The sequence below is a fragment of the Lonchura striata genome, chromosome 8, assembly GCF_046129695.1.
Source record: "Lonchura striata isolate bLonStr1 chromosome 8, bLonStr1.mat, whole genome shotgun sequence".
NCBI classification, from domain to species: domain Eukaryota; kingdom Metazoa; phylum Chordata; class Aves; order Passeriformes; family Estrildidae; genus Lonchura; species Lonchura striata.
Window position 1 is genome coordinate 20,475,674 of NC_134610.1, and position 25,724 is coordinate 20,501,397.

General features: G+C 37.0%; 1 protein-coding gene across 1 annotated transcript in view; it reads left to right on the forward strand.

Annotated features, from left to right (window-relative positions):
* METAP1D (methionyl aminopeptidase type 1D, mitochondrial) overlaps window positions 1-25,724 on the forward strand; it is a 42,964-nt gene that overhangs the window by 7,169 nt on the left and 10,071 nt on the right. Inside the window, exons 2-6 of the mRNA XM_021552369.3 lie at window positions 14,154-14,320; window positions 16,836-16,985; window positions 20,316-20,464; window positions 21,145-21,187; window positions 24,997-25,160. Of these exons, the coding sequence (XP_021408044.2) occupies window positions 14,154-14,320; window positions 16,836-16,985; window positions 20,316-20,464; window positions 21,145-21,187; window positions 24,997-25,160 (673 nt within the window). The remainder of the gene's footprint in view (window positions 1-14,153; window positions 14,321-16,835; window positions 16,986-20,315; window positions 20,465-21,144; window positions 21,188-24,996; window positions 25,161-25,724) is intronic.

The following is a 25,724-nucleotide window of genomic DNA, read 5'->3' on the forward strand; positions in this document are numbered from 1 at the left end:
ACTTTAAATCAATTAAATAATAAACTTAAAAGTCTTCTTGTATTTTCTGTTTAATGATCAGGAGTATGATCAGGAGTTGTTTCTTCATGTTGTTTTGGATTATGTGGGCTTGTTACTTTTTTCTTTATAAGTTTAAAACATTAGGATGGGGAAGAGTAATTAAAGGCTGCTTCTTTCTTCTTATTTTGCCTTTTATCCCAGGTCAACTGGGCAGGCTGGCAGAGCTATTTTAGCTGCATACATTTTTGTCATTCATTTCTCTTTTGCTGCTTGTGTTTGCTTAACTAACGTGTTATACCATTACTTGTAGAGAGACTTTTTTTCTTCGATATCTTAATAAAAGGTGGGATTTGTCTTTCTGTTATTGTAACAGTTTGTCTGACTAACCTATATTTTTAAACATGAGTGGTTTACCCAGGGAGGAGCTACAGTGGCTGGAGATCTTGCTAAGCTCTGGGCTCACAAATGTGAAGAATGAACAGATAAGAATTGTCAGATTTATATATTTAAGTCTAATTACTAATAAACATCTGAAATAAATATGTTATTACTAGAAGTTCATTATTCATTTTCTCAGTGTAAGGGAATATAAAGTCTGCTGTAGCACAGTACATGTATTTTATTGTTCACACCTTCCACGTTTCTCATCTGCTCGAGGTTTGACATTCCCAGTATTTCTGAGGTTTAAGAACAATCACACCTGATACTTTTAAAACTCAGAAAGTTAAAAATAAAGTCATGCAGTGTAATCATGTTAAGATTTTTTTTTCTGGTCACCAACAGGGAAGAGAATTACCATTCTTGAAGGCAAAATTTCATTACAAATTTTTAATAGTTAGAGAACACCAGAGGAGTGAAGCTGTTTTCTTGGATCGTGGCAGTACTCAGAGGCCAGAGACTTCAGAATTCTGTTGTCTGACTTGTGAGAATCTGCTGCTCTGGAGTCTATGCAGCAGCTAGAAATAAACAGGGAGAGAGACAAAGGCTTCTGCCAGTGCAGAGCCTTTTTCAGCTCACTGCTTGATGGTGAATCAGTTTGAGAATCTATGCTGTGAGTCTCACTTTGGCATCTCATGGACTTCTCACTTCCTGGGGTTGGTGATCCTGCTGGGAGCTATCAGTCCTTGGGAACTTAACCAGCTTTGGAAAAAGGAGGGTCTCCTGCTAGGCTGGCACTCTGCCACTGCCTCACAGTAAAATAAGTTCTCCTGCAGCTCTGTGGCTCAAGAGAAGACATGATCTCAACACACAGTGGGGCTCAGGTCCTTCATGGCACTTGGAGCCAGGAGCAGGGATATTTGGGGCTGGTAGTGTGCATAGCTTTGGATGAGTCGAACTTTCTGTGTCTTTCTCCACCTACAATGCAGATATTTATCTACCTTGCAGGTGCATTTGTTGAGATTAATGAGTTGTTTGTAAAGCACTTTGAAGATGAAAAGCTCTATCAAAATGCTAAGTATTATTACATATGAGCTCTTGAGTGCATAATGGCTGTTTGCCTGCCAGTATTTAAAACAATTTATAACACACTAAGTATGAAGGCACTGTATGAAGTTCTAGTTTCCATTTAAGAACAGTCATATTTTGTGTTCACCCGTTCAGGTCACACCACTGGTCTTTAGTATTATCTAGGGTAAAAACAGACTCTAGAAGACTTTTTTAAAAGGAAATGTTTCAAAACATTAAAACTGTGTAGTTCTATAATAAGGGTTTCTTCTCAGTTGGTCATTTTTTACATTCTCTTTGTATGACTTGAAACAAGGTATGGAAAGTTTGTTCATTGTTCTTTTAGAGATTATGTCCTTTCCAAATCAGTAATGTTTTTCTCTTCCTATTTTCTGAAGAAAAAAAAGAATGTTAAAAACCAAGTGTTCAACAAGCTGCTCTGATGCATGGAGGCTTTAGAAGGGAGAATAAAAGGGTCTTCAGAGCTCCTTGGAGGTCTTTTGGCAGACATACTCTCCAGCGTGCAGCCTGAGAAGACTTCAGTGGGTGTTTTTGAAAGTCACACTGTTCTCTTGAGTTTAGATTATTAATAACCAGCCACTCTAACCAGCTCTATAAAGTCTCCAGCTTTCACATTTTAAAGATGTTTATGTTCAGGTATTCATTGTTAAAACCTGTTTAAAGTTATGTTTCATTTTAGATCAAGCTTATTTTGAACCGTGAGGAACTATTGCAGTAAGAACATGCATTAGTAAATTTATACACGAATACTTGCAGCATATAAGATGCTCTGTGTAGAAATTTGTACACTTCTCAGATTATCTGTTTTATGCTTTTTTGTACATAAATTTAAATTATATCCTGCCTTATGTATTTTTTTATAAAAGAAAGTCAACAGATGTGGCATAACATTGAAAGAAAATGGCAAGTTTGTTTCTCATATAAATTCCAGCTGTTTAGTCTCAGATTTGCTGATAGACACAGGTGAAGATGGAGTTGAGCAGAAGCAACAGTAAAGTCCTAGCTTCTCTCCATGTAAAATGGAGATTCTTTATATAAGAAATTATGCAGTAACTGCAGATCTGCTTGTATTCTTCTTGACTTCTCAGCTATTGAGTGTGCTTGTAAACTCATCTAGAACTGTTGAGTTGAGGTCCTTTTCCACTGGACAAAGTGGATAGACATCTCACAAAGACACTGAGAGGAAGTGTTGCCTGTAGCCATTTGTGCAGATCTGCACATCAAGTCACACTCGTGCCTTGTGGATGAAATGGTAGGTGATGACAAGGCTTAATGTCATTGCCATGTCCTTTTTGAAGTAACACCTGTGAGGTGGCTAGGCAGGTCTGACCTCTCCAAGCCATTTCTGGTTGTTCTGCACTGATTATTATTAATGTAATTCTATGAGTCATGGTAGAAATGGGTGTTCTTTAAAGAAGTGAATACAGTAGTGGGTCTTGTCTGGGTTTATAAAGATTTATTCATGTTCTAACACACCCTGCTAGATCAGCAGAAGCTCATCTCATGAGAATAGTTCTCTTCTAGGAAAGCTTAAATCAAAAGCTTGCTCCAAAAAAATCAAGTTGAACCAGCAAGAATTATTTTGCTGATATAATTGTCCCAGCAGCTTTCTGACTAGTATCATTATATCATCTAAGAGTGTTGTTGAGTTGTAGAATACTCTCCTTAACTAATACATGTTTTCTGGCAAGAATGTAATTGCAGAGCAAACCAAGGACTGCAGAAGTGGCTTTTTCTAAAATCTCCTTGATAAAGACAGTCTTGTTTTTGTTCATTTGGAGGCTGTTTTGTCCAAATAACTCTTCTGTAAAAGCTGCTTCACAAAATCAGGTATAGAGTGAGGTAGCTGATGGAAAGACTTCAGCAGAGATTTCTGCAACAGTATCCCCAGCTGGGGAAGCCAGATGGGTGTTGCAAACAGGTTGGTGGGGTGTTGGCTGCTGAAAATTCAACCAGATGAAAATAATCTGCTGGGGTGTCTGGGGAAAGGCAGCAATTCTCTCATGTCTCCTCTGGTGTGACAAGCAGTGACAATGGACTACCAACCACTTCAGGATGAGCAAGAATGGGCCAGGCATGGGCATAAAGTTTCCAATGACTGTGCCATTACCAGGGGAACAGCTGCATTAGAATCAACTTTATTGTAGCTCTTTGCCTACTGAATACAGATCAGGAGCCTTGACATTTATGAAGTTGTGGCCAGGGCTGTAAGACTCAAATTCACAGTCCCATCACTTTCCAATAGTATATTGAAATGCATATAGATTGAGATAGACTTCACATTCTCCATGTGAAGTCATCACGTTTCTCAAAAAAACATGCAGCAGGATTATTAGTATGTAACTGACTGAATCTAGAAGTTCTGAGTTGAGTTTACAGATTAGTAATTTATTAAATGGATGTCCCTATAGAGAATTTCATACATTACTACCCAGTTTTGCAGACAAGGTAGCTAAACATGCCCAGGAGAATTGCCTGTCATATCTTGCTGGCAAGTTAGATTATCTTCATCTTGTGGAGAGCAAAACATTTATTTCTTCCTTCGGATTTACTGTCTGTGCAGAAAAGACTGTAAACCCTTTTCAGTCTAGAAAAAGGTGTTTGGGACATAAATTCTTGCAAGGAGTCCTTGCTTACTCTGTCTAGCTTAGAAAATCAGATAGTAGAATAGTCCAATAAACTGTACATTAGTGAATAGCCTGGTGAAGATAGTTCAGAAATGAGGTTTTTGTTCGTTTGTTTTGTCGGGGCTTTTTTTGTTTTAACTTAATACTACTTTTTTGGAATAAATTAGTCTGAATGTTTGGTACACAATAATTCTGTTACTTTCTGCCTGTTTTACACTTACGCTCTTCCCCTTTATCGTTTATTAGAACAGCTTCCCTTTCTACAGAAGGGCTATGTTATTTATAAATTGCCATTTTATTTGCCATATGCCATATATGAAGTGGGCCGTAGATGGTAGTTACATGGCTTGAGAATAGAAACCTTAATTTTGATGTGTTTTATAAACAATTGGCAATGAACGGCCTCATCCTGTCCTTTGACTTCAGCGGGAGCTCTGACAAGCGTGTTTGCGCCAGAAGAAGCCGGCTGCCAGTGCTGCGGAGCGGGCAGCGCGCCTTTGCTTTCAGCACAGTTGTGTGTCCCCGTGCCAAGAATGAATTTTGCCGATTCAGATTTGCTCAGTTTGTCAACACACGGCTCCCATTGAACGTGGCAGGACCAGAATCATTCTTGGCACGGGGCCGGCAGCGGCGGGAGCTGCGCTCTGGCAGGAGCAGTGCCCAGCCTGGGCTCCCCAGCTCCCGAGGCTCCCGTCTCCTGCAGCATGTGCTTGCTCTTGTTGGAGCGGTGGAAAGAGTCAGTGATAAAAAGGGATTTCCTAGGTTCGTTTTCAAGGCTGTTTTTTTGTGTGCGTGGCTGTCTGGATGATTAATGTGAATAGGAAAATACTGTTGACCCATTTAAATCATGTTAGACAACTTCCATTGCTCATCTACATAATGAAATACACACTGAACATTACAACCTAAGTATAAGAGCCAGTGAACTACAAAAATAATATTTTGCTCATTTAGATTATGAAGTAAAATACAGGACATTAGTACTAATGATAGTATTAAATTTTAAGCCATGCAAATTGCAATTGTCAGTGAAAAAGAGCTATAAGTTGAAAAGGCTATTAGCATTTCAGCTTTAACAGTTAATTTCAGTAATTTCTTTTTTCTGCTAGTGTGCAGCTTTAAAAAGTCCATACGTAAAGCATTTGATAGTAAGTGCAGAAGTGTTTGTTTTATATTGTTATTTAATTTCAGTCATTAAAGAAATCTTAGAAATTAATGTGCAATATTAAAATATATTAACATTTTATATTACTGAGAGCAAGCAAGCAATTTTTACTTGGGTAAAATCAAATAAAAAGGCAGATTATTAGTAACCAACAGATGAAATAATTTTAAGCATTTATTTAAGTACCAAGTCAAAAACTGAAGGCTTTAAAAATATGAATTTTGTCAAATAGAAACAGAATTGTCAGCATTTTAAACTAAATACAAATTTTGAAGTGCTGAATTTAGGCTGACAGGTTTCTATGGTTACCTACCTTTCCAATAGTTTGGTGAGATGTGTAAATAGGCCTGTGAGTCACTAGTAATTATTTGGGTTTTGTTTGTTATAGTTGTAATTCTGTGTTCAGTTTGAATCTAATACAGTTCATACCACATGCATTGGTTTATGTATATTTTAGCGTGTATGATTGACAGTGATTGAGCATTTCTTATGGAGTGCTTGGTTTTTTTGTCATAAGTGATGTATGTTGGTACTTCTGAAAATGTAAACAACTTCTTCCTGTATCACTGTTTGAGAAACAGGGATTTTTATGCTAAAAAGAGGTCTTTGTTGTTACGATGTTAAGCAAGGAGATAAGTGAAAGGTGTTTAAAAAACATTTAAAGCATCTCCCAAACATTATACTGTACTCTTACAAATTTTATCCATAATTCTATCATTATAATTCACTCAGTGACCCAAATGTCACATATTTATGAACAAGCTTCCAAGTTATGCATTAATAGCACAGGGTAATGACTGACAGGTTTAAAAATAAATGGTTTAATCAGGATGCTACAAGTTATCTGCAGCAAGCTCTTGATTAGAACATCTTATTGTGCAAAGCAATTTTTTAAAATAAAAATAAGAGCTTATTTCTACCACTGCCATAGCAGTTTAGCAGAAAAAGCTGTGAACTCTGAGACCTCTCTGCTTATATATTTTGAAATCTGGATTATAGGATGTAATTCCCGAGCCTTAAACTTATCACTCTAGCAAAGGACACGTACGTGTTTTCTCAGTAAAGACTTACTGCCCTGGCATAACTTGTGTTTTCATGTGAAAACAGGACAATACAAGTAATTAACAACTTTTAACTAAATGCAAGAAATACTACTAGCCATCAATTGTACTGAATGAGTAGTTATGTAATCTTATGTTATGAAGGTATTCATCCCAAAGTTGTTGTCCACGTGCACTTTTTTCCTTAATTTTGAGATAAGACTGATTCAGAGATGATCTTGTGTCCTTAGAGATTTGGCTGTAGGTGTATGGAAAATACTTACTGCAGGAAGAAGACTGACTGCCTGTTCTCTTCCCATGTGTCAAGCTGCACAGAGCATCCTGATACAATGTTCAGGAGTATTCCTAAATTTCCTACGCAAAGATTGCTGCTATTTCAGCAATGGTGCTTGCTTACTGAAAGGGTAGGAAATGGATTTTGTGGTGATCCAGACATACTTTTTCAATTTCAGGTGGAAATTTTAGAGGTTAAAGTAACATTTAATATTGTGTCAGGCATGTATATAGGACATAAACATACCAGTTGAAAAACAGTTGTTTCACAGAGCATCTGAAAAGATTTTAACCCGGTAGGATTCAGTGAATGTTAGAGCTGTGGGTGGGTGCATACAAACAACAAGATTTGGTATTGTGCTGCATATAAGGACTATTTGAATGGCTTTTTTTTTTTTTTTTAATCTGAAACAAGTGCTATTTTTTAAACTAACTTGTTCCAATAGTTGTTTCTACCCTACAAAATCAAAAGAAAAAAAAAGCAGTCTTTCAAGCAAAAGTAGTTTCTCTGATATTTTAAAAATCTAAATATAAATAGGAAGTGCTTGGAAAATGTATTTAAATATGGAAGCCTGAACAGATATGTTTCTCATTCTAATTTATTCATTTTATGATAAATTAATTTACTCAATAAAGGAATGCAGTAACACAAGAGGAATGTTTCTCCTGCTAGTCAGAGAAGTTGAAACTTGCCAGATGCTGTTATCTGGAGCCTAAATTCCCTTGACAGTAACTGTGATTGAAACCCTTAATATTGCTTTGTGCAGCTTTTATACTGGACTTATCTCATTCTGCAGTGATACTGCTTTAGTCAACACTGTCTTTTTATTTTCTTATTGCGTTCTTCTGTCAGATAGAGAAAATGTAGTAGAAATGACAGTGGGATGGAAGGCTGTGTTGGAAGACTGCGATGCTCTGTTCCCAGTGTCTGTACAGTTTGATCCCATGTTCTGTAATAGACAATTCATTTCCTTTGATATAGTAATGAATATTACTCAGCTGTAGTTAGATTGTATGCTGTATTTTTTAAGTCTTATAATAAAAGGGGGAAATACTGTTTAATGATACCAGAATTTTACTCAGTTAATTTATTTCTCATACTGCCTTGTTGTGACTCTGTGTGTGTATATATTCTGTAACTGCTTAACTGGTCAAAAGAGATTTTAAAGATACAATACTAATTTTTTCTTCTTGTTTGTTAAAGTTGCACTGTCAGTTGCTGCTGATAAAAGGTGGCATCAAGCCAGCTTCCTGAAGGAGCTATTGGGAGGGTCATGGCTTGTCATGACCTGGGCACCGGTGCTTGAATGTTGTTATTATTGGGATGAAGTACCCTTAGGCTGTCATCCTTCCTGTAAATAGAAGGGGTTCTGATTTTCTGTGGTTTCCCAGTTTACCAACTTGCAGAACAGCTATTTTGTTGGCCCTAAGTTTGACTGAATAATGAATTAGAAGCACAGCACTATTCCAGAAGGCACTGATTCATCATTTTAATCTGTTAGTCTAGACTAAATCATAGTAAGTAAAGCAAAACAAGAATGTGTTTCTATGTAGTTTATAAATTTACAAACTCATTTATATTGGCATATAGCCAACAAATTGCCCAGTTCCACTCTGCATGAAGGAAGGGCAGAATTGTAGATAGCAAGGAGCATAACTGAGGGCTGAAAGAAACTTTTTTCAGTGACATGGGGGAGTCACAGTGATGCTGGCAGAGGGGCTGACTCTTCTCCCTTGGAGTCAGTCGCCGTTCAACCATTGCTATGCTTCATTGCCTCTTAGGAGAGTAACAAGAACAGTTCTGTTAATGCCTGTATTAACGAAACAAATTCTGGTGTTAATTTCCAGAAAAATTAAATAAAACAATCCCAATTAGAATATAATGTTTACAAGGTACTGGCCTGTGTTTCGGTTTATCAGGGTAGGGTCATAAGCATGCTGTTGTTGAAGTTTTCACCAATGTGTTGCTGCTGTAACTGAAGTCACATCTATCCTGATGAATATTTCATTTCCCCAGTCATGCTATTAAAAACAGAGTGTTTTTACCCTTTCATTTCTGCTTTCTTTTTTCCAGTACCATCGTGACAGATGTGGCTGCGTCCTGTTTACAAATTGCTGCTAGTCACATTTTCAGTAGTCCTTATGGGTTTTGCTTTCCCTTAATACATCCAATTAGGAGGAAATATTTCTCACAAGCACAGACTTGCTCTTCTCCTTGTAATGACATAGTTCTGCAATCCAGGAAACAGTCCTGCATGGTGTCCATGTCCACAATTTCCTGATGTGGGAAAAACGTGTGGAAAGCATCTGGAGAGGAGGAGACCCCCTTTACCAGCTTGTTTCCTGTAAGCGAAATTGGAAGACCTTGTCTGTGCAAATAGATTTCAAAATAGAGTCTGCCCTTTGACTGTCTCCATAATTACACAGTGCTCTCTGTATTTTATTTGGCTGCCAGAGCAGTTAACCCCTGGAAGTAAGGGGCTGATGATGGCGTGACCAGCACGGGTATGCAGACATGACCATGTGAATACACTCTTGTTTGGAGAAGCCTGTCATTAAGACCTTCTTATAATATAATTTTACCAAATTTGAGAATTATCATGTGTTGGATTATGTTGATTAAGATACGTTATATCCATAATGTACAGAAAATGTGGAGGTATTAGTTGCAAAAAAACAAAAAAAAAAAAAAAGAGAAACAAAAAAATGTTCTTTCATGGCTTTGATGTAATCAACATCTGTCAACAGAATGAATTTGCTTTTGTTTAATTTCAAGGGCTCTTGTCCTTCTACTTTGCCCAATCAGTTTCAACTTCTGCCTCAGGCATTTCCCTATGTTGTTCTTGGAGGTTTTTTCCTTTTTTCTTTCTTTTTCTTTTTTTTAGCAAATGCGCAGGTTATTGCATGTGAAATGTGAGCTGGTCTTCTGCTACACAGGTTACACAGAGCTGGAAAGAACCTTTAATCTTTCCCATCCTATTTTTGAAGCTTGGACATACCTTTGCAACAGGGAGGTTACAAAGTCAGTGTTTTATTAGACAGTTAGAGTTACAATTACAAATAAAGGTCTTTAAAACCACAGCCATTATTTTGGATTGAAAAATGGAAACATTTGTAATTAGCAGTAAGAAGCTATGTGTTCTTACCTAGTTGCATTGACTGGATTTCTCATATTGTTCCCCTTAGTGATTTTTAATACCTCATTTTAAGCTTTAATCCTCAAAAGTTTCAAATTAGTTTTTGCACAATAACCTAAATTATGCTAGAGTATTAAAATTATCTGACAAGCCAAATGAAAGATCTCTAGTGTTTTACCTCCAAATTAATATATATTAAGAAAATCTCCAGTCATTCTTTTTTTCAGTTTAAAAAGAAAGATTAAGTCACATAACTGAAAAGATTTGTCAGAAGAATGCTTTTGATATTGGTAACTTTATCAAGAGCGAGTTGATTTTATTTCCTACATAGTTTTGAATGTTAATTCTTGTAATTCTAAGTAATTTTGGTACTCTGCTTCTGTTGATACTATGACAAAATTATTTTAAAATATGTTAATTTATTTCTTGTCTCTTTTTAAGATGCACTCTTGTATTTATTGTAGCTCAGAACTGTCATGAAGTTTATCCATTGGTAATATTTTTGTTAATTGCTTGGAAAATTGAAATCTTTCGTGAATAAATACAAAAAAAAAATTGTTGCTAACAATCACATTTAATGAATCATGTAAAGTAGCAGTTTTTTGCCCAAATACCCCACACTTCATTCATTGGAAACATAGCTTGATAAATTGCTCTAACTGTTAAACAGGAAGCGTTAGAAAAGGGCTTATGTGAGAGTTCATTTTCAACATCTCCCGTTAAAAATACTTCTTGACCAGAGGAAAATCACATTTAAATTACTAAAATCAACTTAATTAAGGGTCATTAATAGAGATACACATAAAAAACTCTCCACTCTAGGAGTGAAATGAGAGCATTTCATTATATAGTGTAACATGCATGAACAGATAACAATTAAAATAGCCCTAGAGTAAAAGGCTAATAAATATAGGGCACACTGTGCTGCAAAATCAGTCACTTAAAAATGCTCCCACCCATCATAATTCTTGAATGCCATATTCAGCCACTCTGCCTGACTCATTTAAAAGCAAAGAAATGTCATTTTGCACAAGATAAACTCGTGGTAGTTCAGAAGAGCTCACAGTGCAGATGTGTCCTGTGAATGCAGGTGTGGGAGGTGCGCTGGGGAACGCAGCGGCTCCGGCGGGACGCGCGTGCCCCGGATGGCACAGTGGCATTCACTGGCGGCTCACGAGCGGTTGGCAGTCGTGTTCTGTGCGCGGCGCATCCGAGCTGCTGCTGGCTCTCCTCAGTGCAGCTGATGGTAAACACGCTATTGCTGTGCCAGGTGACGCAGCCTTGCTGTTGGGGTACGGAATGAACACGTAAAGGGTCAACTTTATCTCCTGGTTGTGCTGGTCTGCTGCCAGCCTACCCAGCTTCACATGCCATGCTCTCCAGTGGCTGCAGTTTCTGCTGGAAGATGCACAAATGCCACATGTATGAACTGTCTTGCAGTAATTAGTATACACAAAAAGCTTAACAAAAGGTGTTGCAGAAGTAAATAAAGGCACTGAGAAAAGCTTTGATGGGTGTAAGGGGTAGGAAGAAGGGAATCTCTGAGCCGGACTTGGAGAATACAGACAGTTGTTCCTGTCTCAGGTGATTGATGATGTTGCTATATCAAATTAGCTGGGACTACAGGAGCCTGAAAAATAAAAGGCGCTGTGGAGGCATTAGAAGGCCTTCTTAAGGAAGGAAGTGTGTGGATGGAGTCCAGATTTTCATTACAGACCAGTAACTTCATTGTATTTTAATGCCATTTTATTTAATTTTATTTTTACTTTGTAGGAAAATGTTTTCTCTTATGATTTTTTTATATTTCAAATAAAGGTTTAGTTGTCCCGTGTTTATAATTCTTGTAATAGAATTTAGGAATTGTATTTTAGAATGGTGATAGTTATTTGCTTGTCTCATTTCATCTGTTCAAGTAGTAGATAGTTTTGCATGCATCTGGTTTATAATGAGTAGTTAGTAGAATAACAACAGGCTACAGTACCTTATTATCCTGTTATTTTGTGACAACACTTGCAGTGTATCTTTGGGAGAATAGAGGTAAAAAATTTATTCTGAATAGAAAAGAATCCCTTCTGAATGTGAGCTAGTCGATAGGCATGCACCCATGAATATGGTTTAATGTATTTAAGAGTGTATATTTGAGGGAGCGCACTGGGAGTAATTGACAGGCACACTTGTGCCTTGTCTTCCCCAATTAAATTGTGACACAATAGACAAGGTGCCCGGGGAGCATTCTGGCCATCAAGGAGAGCATTTGAAATACATGGTCAGATATTGATGTCCATGTGGACTTTAGCCAACCACATCAGTGAGTGTGGGATTTCGATACCTTTAGCTGTGCTAAAAGCAAGGTGCTTCAACTGCACTTTGTAAAAGATGCAACTTGGCTTACACTGTCAGAGTGATTGCTACTTCTAATGGCCCAAAAGTTGCTGCCTCAGCAGATTCTATGCTTCCAAATTCCAGAAATGAGTACAAACCAGACAGGGAGTTTGTAGGATGCTTTGGGTTCTTTGGATGTGCTTACAGTTGCAGTTTAGGTGACCCCTTCTGGGATTTTTTATATATTTGGGTGGTTTTTGTTAATTGGACAATGATTTTTTTTTCTTGTGAAAGAGACCATAGGAAGGTAGATTATGAGTCTGCTGTTTAAATTTTAGTTAATAGGCTGACAAATCAATCCAGCCCTCTGTTAACTGGGCAGCTCCACTTCCTTGGAGACACTTTCTTCTGTTTTGAAGCAGGCAGCTTCCATTGGGTATTTAGACTATACTGAGAGCTTGAGGTGAACCTCACCCTTCAGCTTCACTTTCTTATTATCAACAAGTCAAACAAACAAGCAAACCCACCAAGCTAAAAACCCAAACAAAACAAACAAGCAAAAAATCCACCACCACAAAAAAAAAAAACCCAAACCAAAACAAACCAAACCAGTAAAAATTGGCTTGAGTAAAAGTTTCTACACCTAAGTTTTAACTTTTCAGATATTGGTACCTAAATGTAAACCCTGGCCAGTGCAAAGAGACAGTCGGAAACATTTCTAATGCAAACCTGATGCAACAATTTCAGTCTGGGTTTGGGGCTCCAAAACAGTGCATAACTCAAATCTTCTGTATGTCATGGAGTAAAAGGGCTGTCTTTGAAAGATTGCATATGTGGAAGGATCATTTCTGCATGTGAACAGGATAAACCATCCAAAGGAAAGGAAGGAAGGTACAACAGAATAAAAAACTGGCAAGGTGTGAAAGAAACTCTTATGGAAATAAACATTTTTACATAGTTAGAAAATATGCAGTAGATTAAATTTTTTATTTCTGTGATATAAAAATGTTTAGTTACTAGTGTTCAAACAAAATCTTTTTACTGAAGAATAATTATTCATATAGATTACTTGCCAAAAGATTGCTCTTGTATTTGTATACATAATGACATTTTTCAGAAGCAGATCAACTGTTATGTTAAACTTATGTTTCAGAAAAAAAAAAACTGTTTATATTGTAGAACATTTGAGTAGTGGAAATACACACTGTGTGTAATTGTAATGTAATTGGGCAGTTTCAATAATCCTTTTGGATTTCCTGGTTTTGCTAGCATTGTCTTTTGTGGTGCATTATTTTGGTTTTGATGTCTCTGAGAGCCTTTGGGCTTCAACTGTCCTTTCTTTTCCTTTTTTCCCTTTTAATTTTTTTCCCTTTTTTTCCTTTTTTGCAGGGGCAAAATGTGTCATTGCCCAACAACTAAGTTTGAGCTATGAAACTTTCGTCCCAAATTCCCATGAGAATTAAATGGAAATCTGATTCAAATACGCCAAATAAATTGCACTTTTAATCCCTTCAATTACTTCTAACCAAGATTAAAAATATCTTCCAAAATTTCTTCTGTTGCCCCCTGAACAAAATGAACTATTCTTTGTGTCTTGAGCAACAAGACAAAGAGCAACATTACCCTTGTTATGCTCAAATCTGTGACCAGTTCTGCAAAAATACAGCTGAAAATATTGTATGAAGTAACATTAAATCTTCTCTTTTTTGGTCTTCTCTTTTCTTGCTATTATGTCTTATTAACAGCTTTGCCAAGTCTTGAACAGTACAGCCATGCAGATTGTTCCAAGCAGAGGCCAGTTAGAGCATCACTCCTGTCTGTAAATACTGGGGAATTTACCCACCCTGCTTTTTATTGCATTGAACGAAAACAGATTTGATATTTTATAAAGCTTCAAAGTATTGTTTGGGAAGTTTTTTTGTTCTCATTTCTTCTCATTCTTTCTGCTCTTTCTTAAACAGTACAAGATTTGAATTATCCTCAGCAACTACATGAGTTCTGTGTTTTGTTTTACATTATGCCCTTCTTTTTGCATACTTTCCATTTTGTAATGTGGAAGTAGAAAAAAAAAGTTAATATTTTTTAATTTATCTGTTAACAGGTTCTGTGACTGGCTGCCACATAATCTTTTCTTTGTGTAATCATAACTACCTGCAAAGCCACTTAAGCAATCATCAGCAAAGATGTTTCTTCTTTCAAGGACAAAGGAATGCTGCTTATAATATAGTTTGGCCAGCCATGGTTTCTCCAGCTCACCAAGTTCCTAAGGTACTGCAATTTCTGTTACCTAATCTGTTTTTCAGCCAGCATAGAGTTTGATTGCACTCATGATCAAGTGTATTTGTTGTCCAACAGCTGGGGGTGGATCACTGTCCTGTTGCTTGGTCTGGTATTTGAAATAGGAGAGCTGATGGCCAGCTGTCTTCCATGTTAAACACAGTGATGTATTTAGTTATGAGGGAGTTCAAACCTGGGGCTTGTTTAGTTATAGTAGAATAAATGTGAGCATTATAATCATCTGTCAGCAACTCTGGGTCCAGATTCTTGTTTGGAGCAATGGTAGACTGTCTTAGCAGAAGTCAGCAGGAATCATTCATGATCATCGGAGTCCCCTTCTATATAAATCTCTAGCAAGTTAATTATAAAAATGCTTATATTTTGCTGATGGTTTTATTATTTGGTTATGTCAGAAAGAGAACATACAATACCTGCTGGTAGCTGTCCCACAACCCTGCTGCATGTTTTAAACTTGTCTTTTTTGTGCCTGAGTGTTCGTATTCCTTGCAAGATATATTTTTGGTTTTATTTACTTTAAAGCCAAAAGGGACTTTTGATGCAAATGCAAATTTAACATGTGTTCCATTTCTTGTTTCCTTTTTTTCCTTTTCTTTTTTTCCCCTTTAATTACAGCATACAGATTAACTGTTTAGTATCTTCCCTTTAGCCAAAAGAAATGAAAGTACCCTTTCTAAACAGTGCTTCACAGGATGTGCATTAGTACTTTTTACAGTTTTGATTTACATTTTAATGTAGATTTCTTATGCCAAATATAGAGCATTTCCATGGGCCAGATATACTAAAATGTTTTAGATAGGAAAACAGATAAGAATGATGGAAGTAGGGCTCTTAGCACTAAGAGGCTGTGGAAGTTCTGTGTGCAGGGAGAACATAGGGTCACATGCTCTAAATATTTTCAAAAACTTAAAATCATATAATTTTAAAACTTTATTTCTGTGTTTAGATGCCTCTTTTAGAATAAAGAGGAAGAAATATATTGTCATAATGAAAAGTTGTCTTCCCAGATCAGAGTTTTCAGACATCTAAAAATCAGTCCACATCTCTGAATTCTGAAAAGTTAAGGGCAGAGTTTTTACTTTTATTCAGAATATGGCAGAAATCACATTGAAATAACAGTGGTTTTTAAGATGTTGGTGTGAAACTGTCCACGTGGACATTTGTATGTACTCTGCTTTGGGCTTCTCCCTTCACAGTTCTTAGAGGTCAGAAGGATCATGTCTCAGTTAATAGGTAAGTGCCCTCCAAGGGGAAGGCAAGGGTGATGCTGTGTATGGAGTTGCTAATCTAACAAATGGCATTGCTTTGGTTGGGTGTTTTTTTACTAAGGCCCAAACTACTGCAATAGGATGTTGTTATGGTTGTTATGGCATTAATTTTAAAGAAAGGGGATCTCAAATTCTGTTGACATAAGTTTGCTGAAGAGAATTTAATAGTTTTTATCAGATTAGACATAAAATACCTGTAACAGTAACAGTAGTCTTCCTATTTAAAGTCCCAATAGAGTTCGTCCATTGCTCCAGTCTTTGTTACTCCTACACCCTGTTGTTGTATGGTTGTTTTGTGTACAGCCAAAATGCCTACTTTGTCTTCTGCCTGCCAGCTTGACTCTGTATTTTGTGAAGTCAGTGCAAAACTCACCCTGTGGCCAGCATGACAGAAAATTAGCCTGGCTGTCATGGGCAAAGGGATTCTTCCACAGCCAGTGACACAGCCCAGGACCCTCTGAGAGAAAGTGCATTTCCAACTCTGTGCAAGATATTACTGTTCTTATTAGCTTTCATGTTTATAAATGTTGTTAATTTGTTGTGGATTTTTAAAAATCAGATATTAAATTTCACTTCATACAAGGGCTGAGAAGTTCTTGTGTCGAAAAAATTAAGTTTATTACACTTCCCTTGACGTAGCAAATTGGGATACCTTTATGTAATGTAGATGGACAAATTTAGACAAAGCATACAAACTAGATTAATGTGTAAAAGCCTCTAAATTAAAATCAGTTAAATCCTAAGGTTAGTCAAAAAGTAATCTCTTGGATTTTTCAATAGTTTTGTCTGAATGAGAAACACAGAATTTGATCAGGTTTAATTTTGAGACTAATACTTTATGTTTGTCCCATCACTTCCAGTGATTAGATGCCTTTTGTAGAAAATGCCCCTCTTTGAAAAAGAAAATGAAGGGTTTTAAAGTCTTTCTCACAGTTTCTTAACTTGAGATGGTCTGTGCTGGAAGTCAGCTGCAGTATCTGGGATTTCAGCACTGGAAGGCTAACAGACTGTGTAAGTCAGTAGTAACAGGCAATGTTAAGTTCAAAAGGGCAGTGGAAGAAATACTGAGGCAGCCTTGAGGGTTTGCCCTGATGGCTTAGGAAGGTCGATACTACGACAGAAAGGGCAAACTGCCATGAAGCAGGAGGCAATATCTGAGAAAATGATCCCATTGTCATGCTCAGTTTTCTGATCTTCATTTTCAATCCTTTTTCTCCAAGCACATAAAGAAGCCAGACTATGTGACGACAGGCATTGTACCAGACTGGGGAGACGACATAGAAATTAAGAATGAAGATCAGATTCAAGGGCTTCGTCAAGCTTGTCAGTTGGCCCGTCATGTCCTGCTTCTGGCTGGAAAGGGCTTAAAGGTAACAATTACAGAAGTTTCACAACAGCTTGGGTGTGTTTTATGCTTTCACTTATTTGGGTTTTGTTTCTACTTTTTTGTTCTTTTAACTTTCCTGAAAAAATAAGGATTTATTAACTTTTGTTTCAGTTAATGATATGCTTAATTACTTCTGTACTTTGGACCTATGTAATGTATAGTTACTGGTTCAGGTGTAATATCTCTGTGTTTGTAATCTCCTTCTCTTCAGATTGTGTCAAATCATGTGAGTTTCTCCTAAGGCACATGCTACACTTTGTCCTTTCATTTCATGGCCCATCTACCTCATATGTCATGCTTTCCAGCTCTGCATGTGTACAAGCCCACACTTGGTCTGCCTTCTCTATTCCCATCCATCCTTCAGCCCGCACTGTCCTGTGGGATCCAATGCAACTTGTAGAGCTCCCACTGGAAAAAACAGCTGCCAAATTCTACACAATTTTCCAGAGTGCATTGATAGTAAAGCCTCCTGATTTCCAGAAATGTTCCTATGCTATGCTTTATAGGATATCTCCCGAGAAAAAATGTAGAGGGAGGAGCCTACTACTAGGTTTTGCAGATGAGGAAATGCTTTTTTAGCCTTGTCTTGGTATTTCATGTAATAGCATATTGGATAAGGTGAAATGGGTTGAGTAGCTATGAGATGCAGAGATAGATGGGGACTGTAGGTCAATGCCATTGACTTAAAAGGGGATTTTTCTTTCAGCTATCATCACTCTTTCACAAAGGTATAGTTCTGGAGCTGGGATGGCAAATAACAAAATTGCCTGAAGCTTTAATCTTACATAGCTTTATGCATGTTTAACATTTTAATGTTCAATTGTTTTTCAGTACAATAAAACTTACTCATTTAAAGTTAAAGGCATATACATGTTTCCAAAGGATCAGGGTGCAATGTGGGTTTCAAATGAGAGCACTTTTTCACAAATACTCCTTGGTTGTTATCATGTGTAAATAAACACGTATACAGTATGGTGTAGGTTATGATGCAGCTCATAATATGTGCCAAATCATACATAAAGCAAAATACTACACATGCATAATGAATATATTGGAGCAAAAAGGTGTATAAGGTAATAATTACACAAACAGGACCTGTGAACTAGGAGAGAGCTGGTATTTGGAGTTGCAATGCTAAAACCACAGCCCAGGTCAGTCACAGGCTGATGGTGAGCTCTGTTTTACACAATTAAGTGTTTGTTCAAGACTCTACCAACTGGGAGGATGCTCCAAAACCCTCCCTTATTGATACTTAGCATCTTCTACTTTTCAGCCTGTTGCTGCACGTGTTTGGTTTATACCCATCTGTTCTTGTGCCAACACTGTTCTTTAATTTAAGCAGCTTCCTGCCTTTCCCTGAGTCTTCCCCTTCATGCAGGAATAGAGCTGTGCACCAGACTGAACAAACAAAGATCTTTTAGCCTAGTCTCATAAGATGAAATCTACATTCCTATTTTACCTGAGGAGTCCCATCCCTCCACCTGTTCCTATTATCTTACTGAAACCACCTTGCACACAGTCCTCCAAACTGTCTCTTGCCTGTGCTTTAGCTAGTGGCAGTTGAGAGCCCCAGATGTAACAAAGGTGCATTATAATCCATGGATACAGAGAGATAGAGTTTGAACATGGTTTTGATGTTGCCATTACTGCCTGTGGGATTTCAAATTACGATACAGTATTATATATGATAGCTTTCCTGAGTCTCAGTTACAGATTTGGGAATAAAACCACAGATTCTATGACATGAAAATATTTTATTCTATACCATTGAATTGCCCTGCTCCGAGTAAGGGATTAGGGGCACAGCAGGTGCCACCCCTAACTTGCCCAGCTAGCAAAAGTATCTTTAAAAGTAAAGTACATACTGTTAAAAGCAGAACTTTGCACAGAGTGTAAGCAATGCAGAGACCAGAGACCTGTCTGCTGAGTATCCAAAAACCACATCAAATTGCTTGAGCAGAGAAGTAGTAGACAGCAGCCAGTCAGGTATGTAGCAGTTTAGTTTGTCTGTGGGCTAAAGATGAAGATGTTTGAGCAGAGGCAGGAGCAACAAACCTGTATTTATCCAGAACCAAGGGCTGCCATATCCAATCCAGACAACCTGCCAAGGCTGCAGCTGCAAAATGGGTCATGTGCAGTACTCCCAAGTCCTGGTCTTGAGCTCTCATTCCTTTCTCCTCACCTGCCAACAACATTTCTATGCTGAGCAAAATTCAGCTGAGTAAACAGACCTGGTTTTATCCTCAGCACAGTGCACAAGTGCACTCTCCTGTATTGGCTATGCATGGCCACACAGTATTTCAATATATAACTGTCTCCTGCACCACAGCCTACCTGTATTCCACGTGTTACTTCAAAATCACAGCCACTGTGATATTTCCTTCAGTGTGCTAAGAATGATACTTGTATCTGTACAAAGTATGATTTTCAAAGGCTCAGAACTCATTCAAAGCAAAATCAATTTAGAGAGGAACCCTCAAAAGTACTTCTCAATTAGAGAGGTTTCCCTACCAAATTTCAGCTCTAACCATTCCAGAGATTGAGTTGATCAAAAAGAAAAGCAAGAATAATATTATTTTAAGCATGTGCATTTTGCACTCCGTGGAAACCCAGAAAATGGCTGACTGATTTATGAGAGGGGTTTTTTAATATGTAAAATCTTACAGAAAAGATGAATCTAAAATCATCAAGCATAAAAATTAAGATTTCTAAAAATAATGAGTCAGTACTTGTGGATTCATTATGATCATCCAGGCTATGGCAACTTTAAGTAAAATAACCTTAAAATTTGAATCTAAATATTTCAATGTTTTATAAAATCTAGGAATACCTGGAAAACAATTTATTAAAATGCTTAAATACATTATGATGAATGTACTGGGCAATTACAAGACTTACTAGCCTTTCTTTTACAAATAAAAGGGGAAAGTAACATTGTGTTTTAAGGGACTGAAAGCATTGAAACAAGACTTTTCTATAGCAGCTACTGAAACAATGTAATGGGAAATTGGTGTCTTTGAGAAAGTAGATATGGAAAAAAGAACAGAAAGGAAGTAGGCAGGATTTTAGGTTTTCTAGGAACCTTTGAGTGCTTATTTCTACTGCATGCTTTATTTAAGATCTGGTTTTTTGGAGGGTTTTTCAGAAAAAAAATCCATATATCAATAAAGTATATCAGACAGTATAGTGTTTTGTATCAAAGCAGCGTATTCAAAACACCCAATATTTCATTGAAGCTTGGCTGCAATCACATGCAGTAAATAAGAGAAACTCTCTTTGCTTTTTTAACAGGATGTTATGTTTGATATTTTAGGTTGGCATGACAACTGAAGAAATAGATTCCATTGTTCATCATGAAATAATCAGACAGAATGCCTATCCATCACCTCTGGGCTATGGAGGTTTTCCAAAATCTGTTTGTACTTCTGTAAACAACGTGGTATGTCATGGTATTCCTGACAGGTATTTCCTCAATAAAGTACATTTTACAACTGGAAATTAAAATGTTAAACTGGAATTAATAAATTGTATTTAAGATTGAATATACTTCAGATTAACTAAATGTTGTACTTAAATGCATTGTAGGTGCAGAACATGTTACCCTGTGATGCTGATAGCTGTTACAGAAATACATGTGAAACAGGAAAAAAAATATTATCCTGGTTTTCAAGACACTTAAAGAAAAATAGCATATTGCATTTTGAGTTTAGTGTGTGTGAGGGGAAAAAAAAGCCTGGTATGGTCTGATTTTTTGTTCATGCAGCAAAATAAGTATAGGCTAAGGCATAAATATATTTGAATTTATGTGGGATTTTTTTTATATTCTCAATACATTCAGCTACTCACAAAGTAAAATATGAACCCTAGTGAGAGAAAAAGAATAAATATAATGGTAGATTTTTCAGGTGTTGATATGTTTTTCTTGTAGTTGTTTCTCATTATTTTATATTCAGCTACACTTGTTCTCTAAATAGTCAGAGCTGAACATTAAAAATGGTTATTCTGTTTGCTTCTGCCTTCCTCCATCACAAAATATCTACCCCTTGATTTTTTATGTATGTGTCATTAGGTGTTTATTCTTATATTCCCTTTGTTGGGAGCTGTCTGTCACCATTATTTTTTTTTTTCTGTTTATGTTTCAGTCGACCTCTTCAGGATGGAGATATTATCAACATTGATGTCACGGTGAGTAATTCATATAAAAAAATAGTCTTTGATCAACTTTAGAATCACTAGTAGCAACAGGAAGAATAGTGGATTGGAGATGGGGGATGCACAGATGGATGTGCTGTTTACTTCTGAGCCAAGGCACAAGCAGCTGGTTTCCTTTTTTGTTTTTAACTGTGTGTTTATTCCAGCTAGACTCAGGCCTGACTTGAATTTAGGACTGGAATCAGATGCACTGAGATCAATGTTGGCCTAAGTGAAATGTCAACCCAATCCTGCTATGTGTCATGTTTTTGAGAAGGTGTAATTGTTATTGATCCACTGTGTAGTTAATGCAGAGCACCACAGTACTGGGCAGCAGCTGAAGATAGATATGTATGAGATGAGCTAACATGAAGAAAGCCAGCATTTTTCCTTCACTCTGCCAAGATTGATCTTCCTCTTCCTGCTGATTTTGAGTGGGGCCTGACATTATCTTACTCTGTCATTAGAGGCTGCATTGGCCTGGGTATGTCAGTCTATTTGGACAGCAACTCTTTTGCTAGCAGTGTTCCCTACATTTATTAAAATCCCCGAAGGTAGTGTTGTGTTCCATTTCTGGTATAGAAGCCCTGAACCTTTTGAGCAGAAACAGAAATAGTGTGATATAACCGTGACTTAATATTTCCAGGGAATCATCAATTACAGCTATTTAAATAAACACAGGCTGGGTTTTCCTAGGAGCAAGAAAGCACATGAACTGTGCTTTAGAAACCTAATTCTCATTTCATTTATGAAAAAAAAAATATTTTGTCTTGCAGAAGTTTTTTTGCTTTTGCTGTGCATGTTTTTGTTTTTTCCGAAGTGCTGTTTATTTCTGGTATGGACACAGAAGTTTTTTTTTTAATCTCTCCATTATTTTGCAATAATATGTCACATACAAGGGAGTAGAATCTCGTAAAAACAAGCTTTTTAAATCATTAAAGAACCTATTGGTAACTTGATACTATTTTCATACTGGCAGAGTGAAGAAATCTTCAGCAGACCTACCTCTGAGCACGAGATTCAAGCTTTCTAAAATATTTTTTCTATTAAAATTAGGGTCGATGACCTTTTTCCCATTATATACTCACATGTGATCCAGAACTGGATTTGGTTTGGCTTGGGCTTTTGATCTTTTTAAATTCTTTCCCATCTCCATACTTTCTAATTGTAGAATTCTGACTATCAGGTTTACACTGTGCAATCTAGCATTTTTAAACTTTATTTTTGACCTTCATTTTAACTTTGGTGAACCGGTGTCGCTTTGCTCAGTTTATTAAAATAAATCAGTTTGCAACACTAAGGATTTATATCATATTTCTTTGTACCTCCTTAAAGTTCATTTTACTTTATGTTCAGTCTGTCAGGACAATAATGATACCTTAGATTTTTAAAAAGTATAGACTCCTGTCACAGATACTTTCAATGAATTGAATGCAATATTTTTAATATTAAAATAGTGTGCATATCTTGTCCACTCTGCTTCACAAATGTCTGACTAAATGTTACTGGCCTTTTTGCAGACATATATTTATTTGCTTTTAATTTACTCTCATAAAATAAAATAAATCTTGATATTTCTGTGAATGTGAAGATTCCTGCAAGGATGGGAATTGCTGACTATCTTTGTAAGATTTTTTTTTTTTACCATTTAAAACTGAACTGTGCTGTGTGATAGTTTATTAGTCTAAAACAGCTGAGGAAAAAATACTACTTTTCAGCATTATTATCTGATCTCTTAGCTTATTTTTAATGAGAAAAACTGGGACATTTCACAGCTGGACAGAATAAAAATCAACGTAAATATCACACAACAATTTGTTTATAATTGTGTACAGGTTCTATAAAGTAATTAAATAATACTCAGGATGTTAAGTGTAAATACCTAGCACTATGTACAGATTATCTGAACAAAAAAATCCATTTTAGCATAATTAAGGTGGTAGAATTTCATAGATGAAATACAAATTTTATAGGCTTGAAACATATGGACCTGAAAATGTGTTTTAGTATAGAGATAATACTGTTACGCATTATTGGATCCTCAGCATAGTGCAATTTTCAGCCTATTGTTACCAGGTTAATGTTTCTTACAACTTGGTTCTTTCACTGAATTTTAAGGAAATAGTATATTACGGTTGCTGTGGTTGTAGTTTATTAACATCAGAAGTATGTAATTGCAGCTGATGGTCTCCAGTAAATATTATTATTTGCTTTGTTGTTGGGGTTTTGGTGGTTTTGTGTTTTGTTTGGGTTTTTTGGTTGTTGTTGTTTTTGGTTTGGGGTTTTTTTAACTCTCCTATATTTTAAATCTGTGTTTGCTCTTCTAGGATGATGATGCTTAATGTTGGGGGTTTTTGTGTTTTCCTTGCTAGAGCTAAAAACAAACTAGTTTAGTTTAAATATGAGCTATCTACTTTAAAACCTGACCAATGGTCATTAAATAAAAAAATAAAAAATTATTTTACGGTAGTTTGAACTGGCATAGGAAGCTGTAGAGCAGAGGGTTGCAGCTGCTTTTTGCCAGAGCAGTGGCAACACAGTTGGGCCCTTGCTGGCCCTTACCTTTCTTTGAAATACCCTTTGCTCCTAATGGCCTGCATTTTCTTTATATCTCAGCTTGAAGACAAACCTGGCCTTGAGATAAACTGTCTGTAGCATGGGGTTTTTTGGGTTATGGGGTTTTTTTTAGTTTGGGATCAACCAACAAGAATGTGAGTCTGTCTTTCACAAATAGTTTGCCAGTGGCAAAAGTTCAGTGGTTCAAGCTCGGTGAGTAATTAGTTGTAGAAGGATAGTTGCCCACTGTTTGGGAGAGAAAAAATGTTTTAGAAGATCAAAACTGTTCACCATTATAATTTGTCTTTTTGTAGGGAAATATCCCTTGGTCTTACAATTAATTATGGGCCTGCCTGCCATGTGCAGAGCTGCAAACCCCATTTTAATGGTGTGTTGCAGAGCTCCATAGTGCATAGCCAGGATTTCTTGTGCTCAGCTGAGAATTTCAGGAGGGCTAACATTTAAAACCTATGAAATTTCAAAAACAAAATTAAAAAAATGTAATTAATTCAACAGCATGTTCAGTTTTTAGGACATGAAATTTTTCAGTGCCACAGCAGTACATTTATTCTCTCAAAATTCATCTCTGGAAATCAGAAATAAAACCTAATGTTAATGCCACATTGTAGCTTAAAAATGAGATGAAAGAAAACCTGCAAGAGCTGACAGTGGGTTTGGTCCGTGGGGTTCACTCTGGCTGTTGGTAGCAGGGTCTGGCTCTCACCTCCGAGCTCCCACGGGGGTTGCTGACTGCAGGCATTCACCTCCCCGCCAGCCACCAGCGGGTTCTGCCTCAGTCCCTGCCCCTCTGGGGTGCAGGCAGGTCCCTGGCTGCCGGGGCAGGGCCAGGATGGGTGGGCACCCAACAGCCCCCAAGGCCCACCTCAGCCCATCCACGGCCCCCACCCACCTTCTCCCAAGCAGCCCAGTTATCCTCATGGCCTGTGGCTGAGCAGAGTCACTGCCTGGTGTACTGCTGGGCACTGATGCACAGCTTCTGCTTTTCTTGAATTTTTAATTGGCAACATTGACAACCCTTAGGCACCTTGCAGTCTTTCAAGCTTCTTTTTTTTTTTTTTTTTTTTTTTTTCTCTGCTATGTTTTGCTTTTCCAGTCTTGCAAATGACTTACCTGTCTATCTGTTGCAATATATAACTTGTTCCTAGAAAGAATGGATTTAATTAAGACAATTATTTGTCTCTGGATGCAAAATGATAAAATGTCTTTGCATTTCTGTATATGTTTAGGTGTATTACAATGGCTACCATGGCGACACTTCTGAAACCTTTTTGGTGGGCAATGTGGATAAATCTGGTGAAAAGTTAGTGGAGGTTGCCAGGAAATGTAGAGATGAAGCAATTGCAGCTTGCAGACCAGGGGCTCCCTTCTCTGTAATTGGAAACACGATCAGGTAAGCCTTATATTGACAAGTAAAAGGAGGGCTGGCAAATGGGACAAAGGTTATTGGTGGTTTGGTATAAAGCTGATGACATGTTTTATGATTCAAAACCATCATTTCAGTCTGATATCAGTATGTGAACTGCCAAGCTATAATGTTGTTCCTTGGGTAAGAGGTATTTTTTTTAAGTGAATTACACTAGGGTCAGCAAAGATAACTGTAGAAAAATACAAAGATATTCATAAAGTAGATTTAAATTAACAGATGTAATTTGCTGTGGGCTTTTGTTTATTTTTTATTTGTGTGTGACACTACACCACATCTGTCTAATGGTGTAAGACAGTTAGAAACCATTGTTTTCATTGAATGTTACAAGGGAATTAGTCAACGTAAATAAGCTCTTTGTTTAAAAACTACGAAAATATTTAACTCAAGAGCTTCTGATCTTACAAAGAGCAGTGCCTGCTAACATCATAGGGAAGAAAGAGCTGACATTCAGAGATTTTTTCTTATTTTGCATCTCTTCTAGCCTTCACATAAATGCAGTCGTGACTCTTCTGCTGATGGCTTTAAATA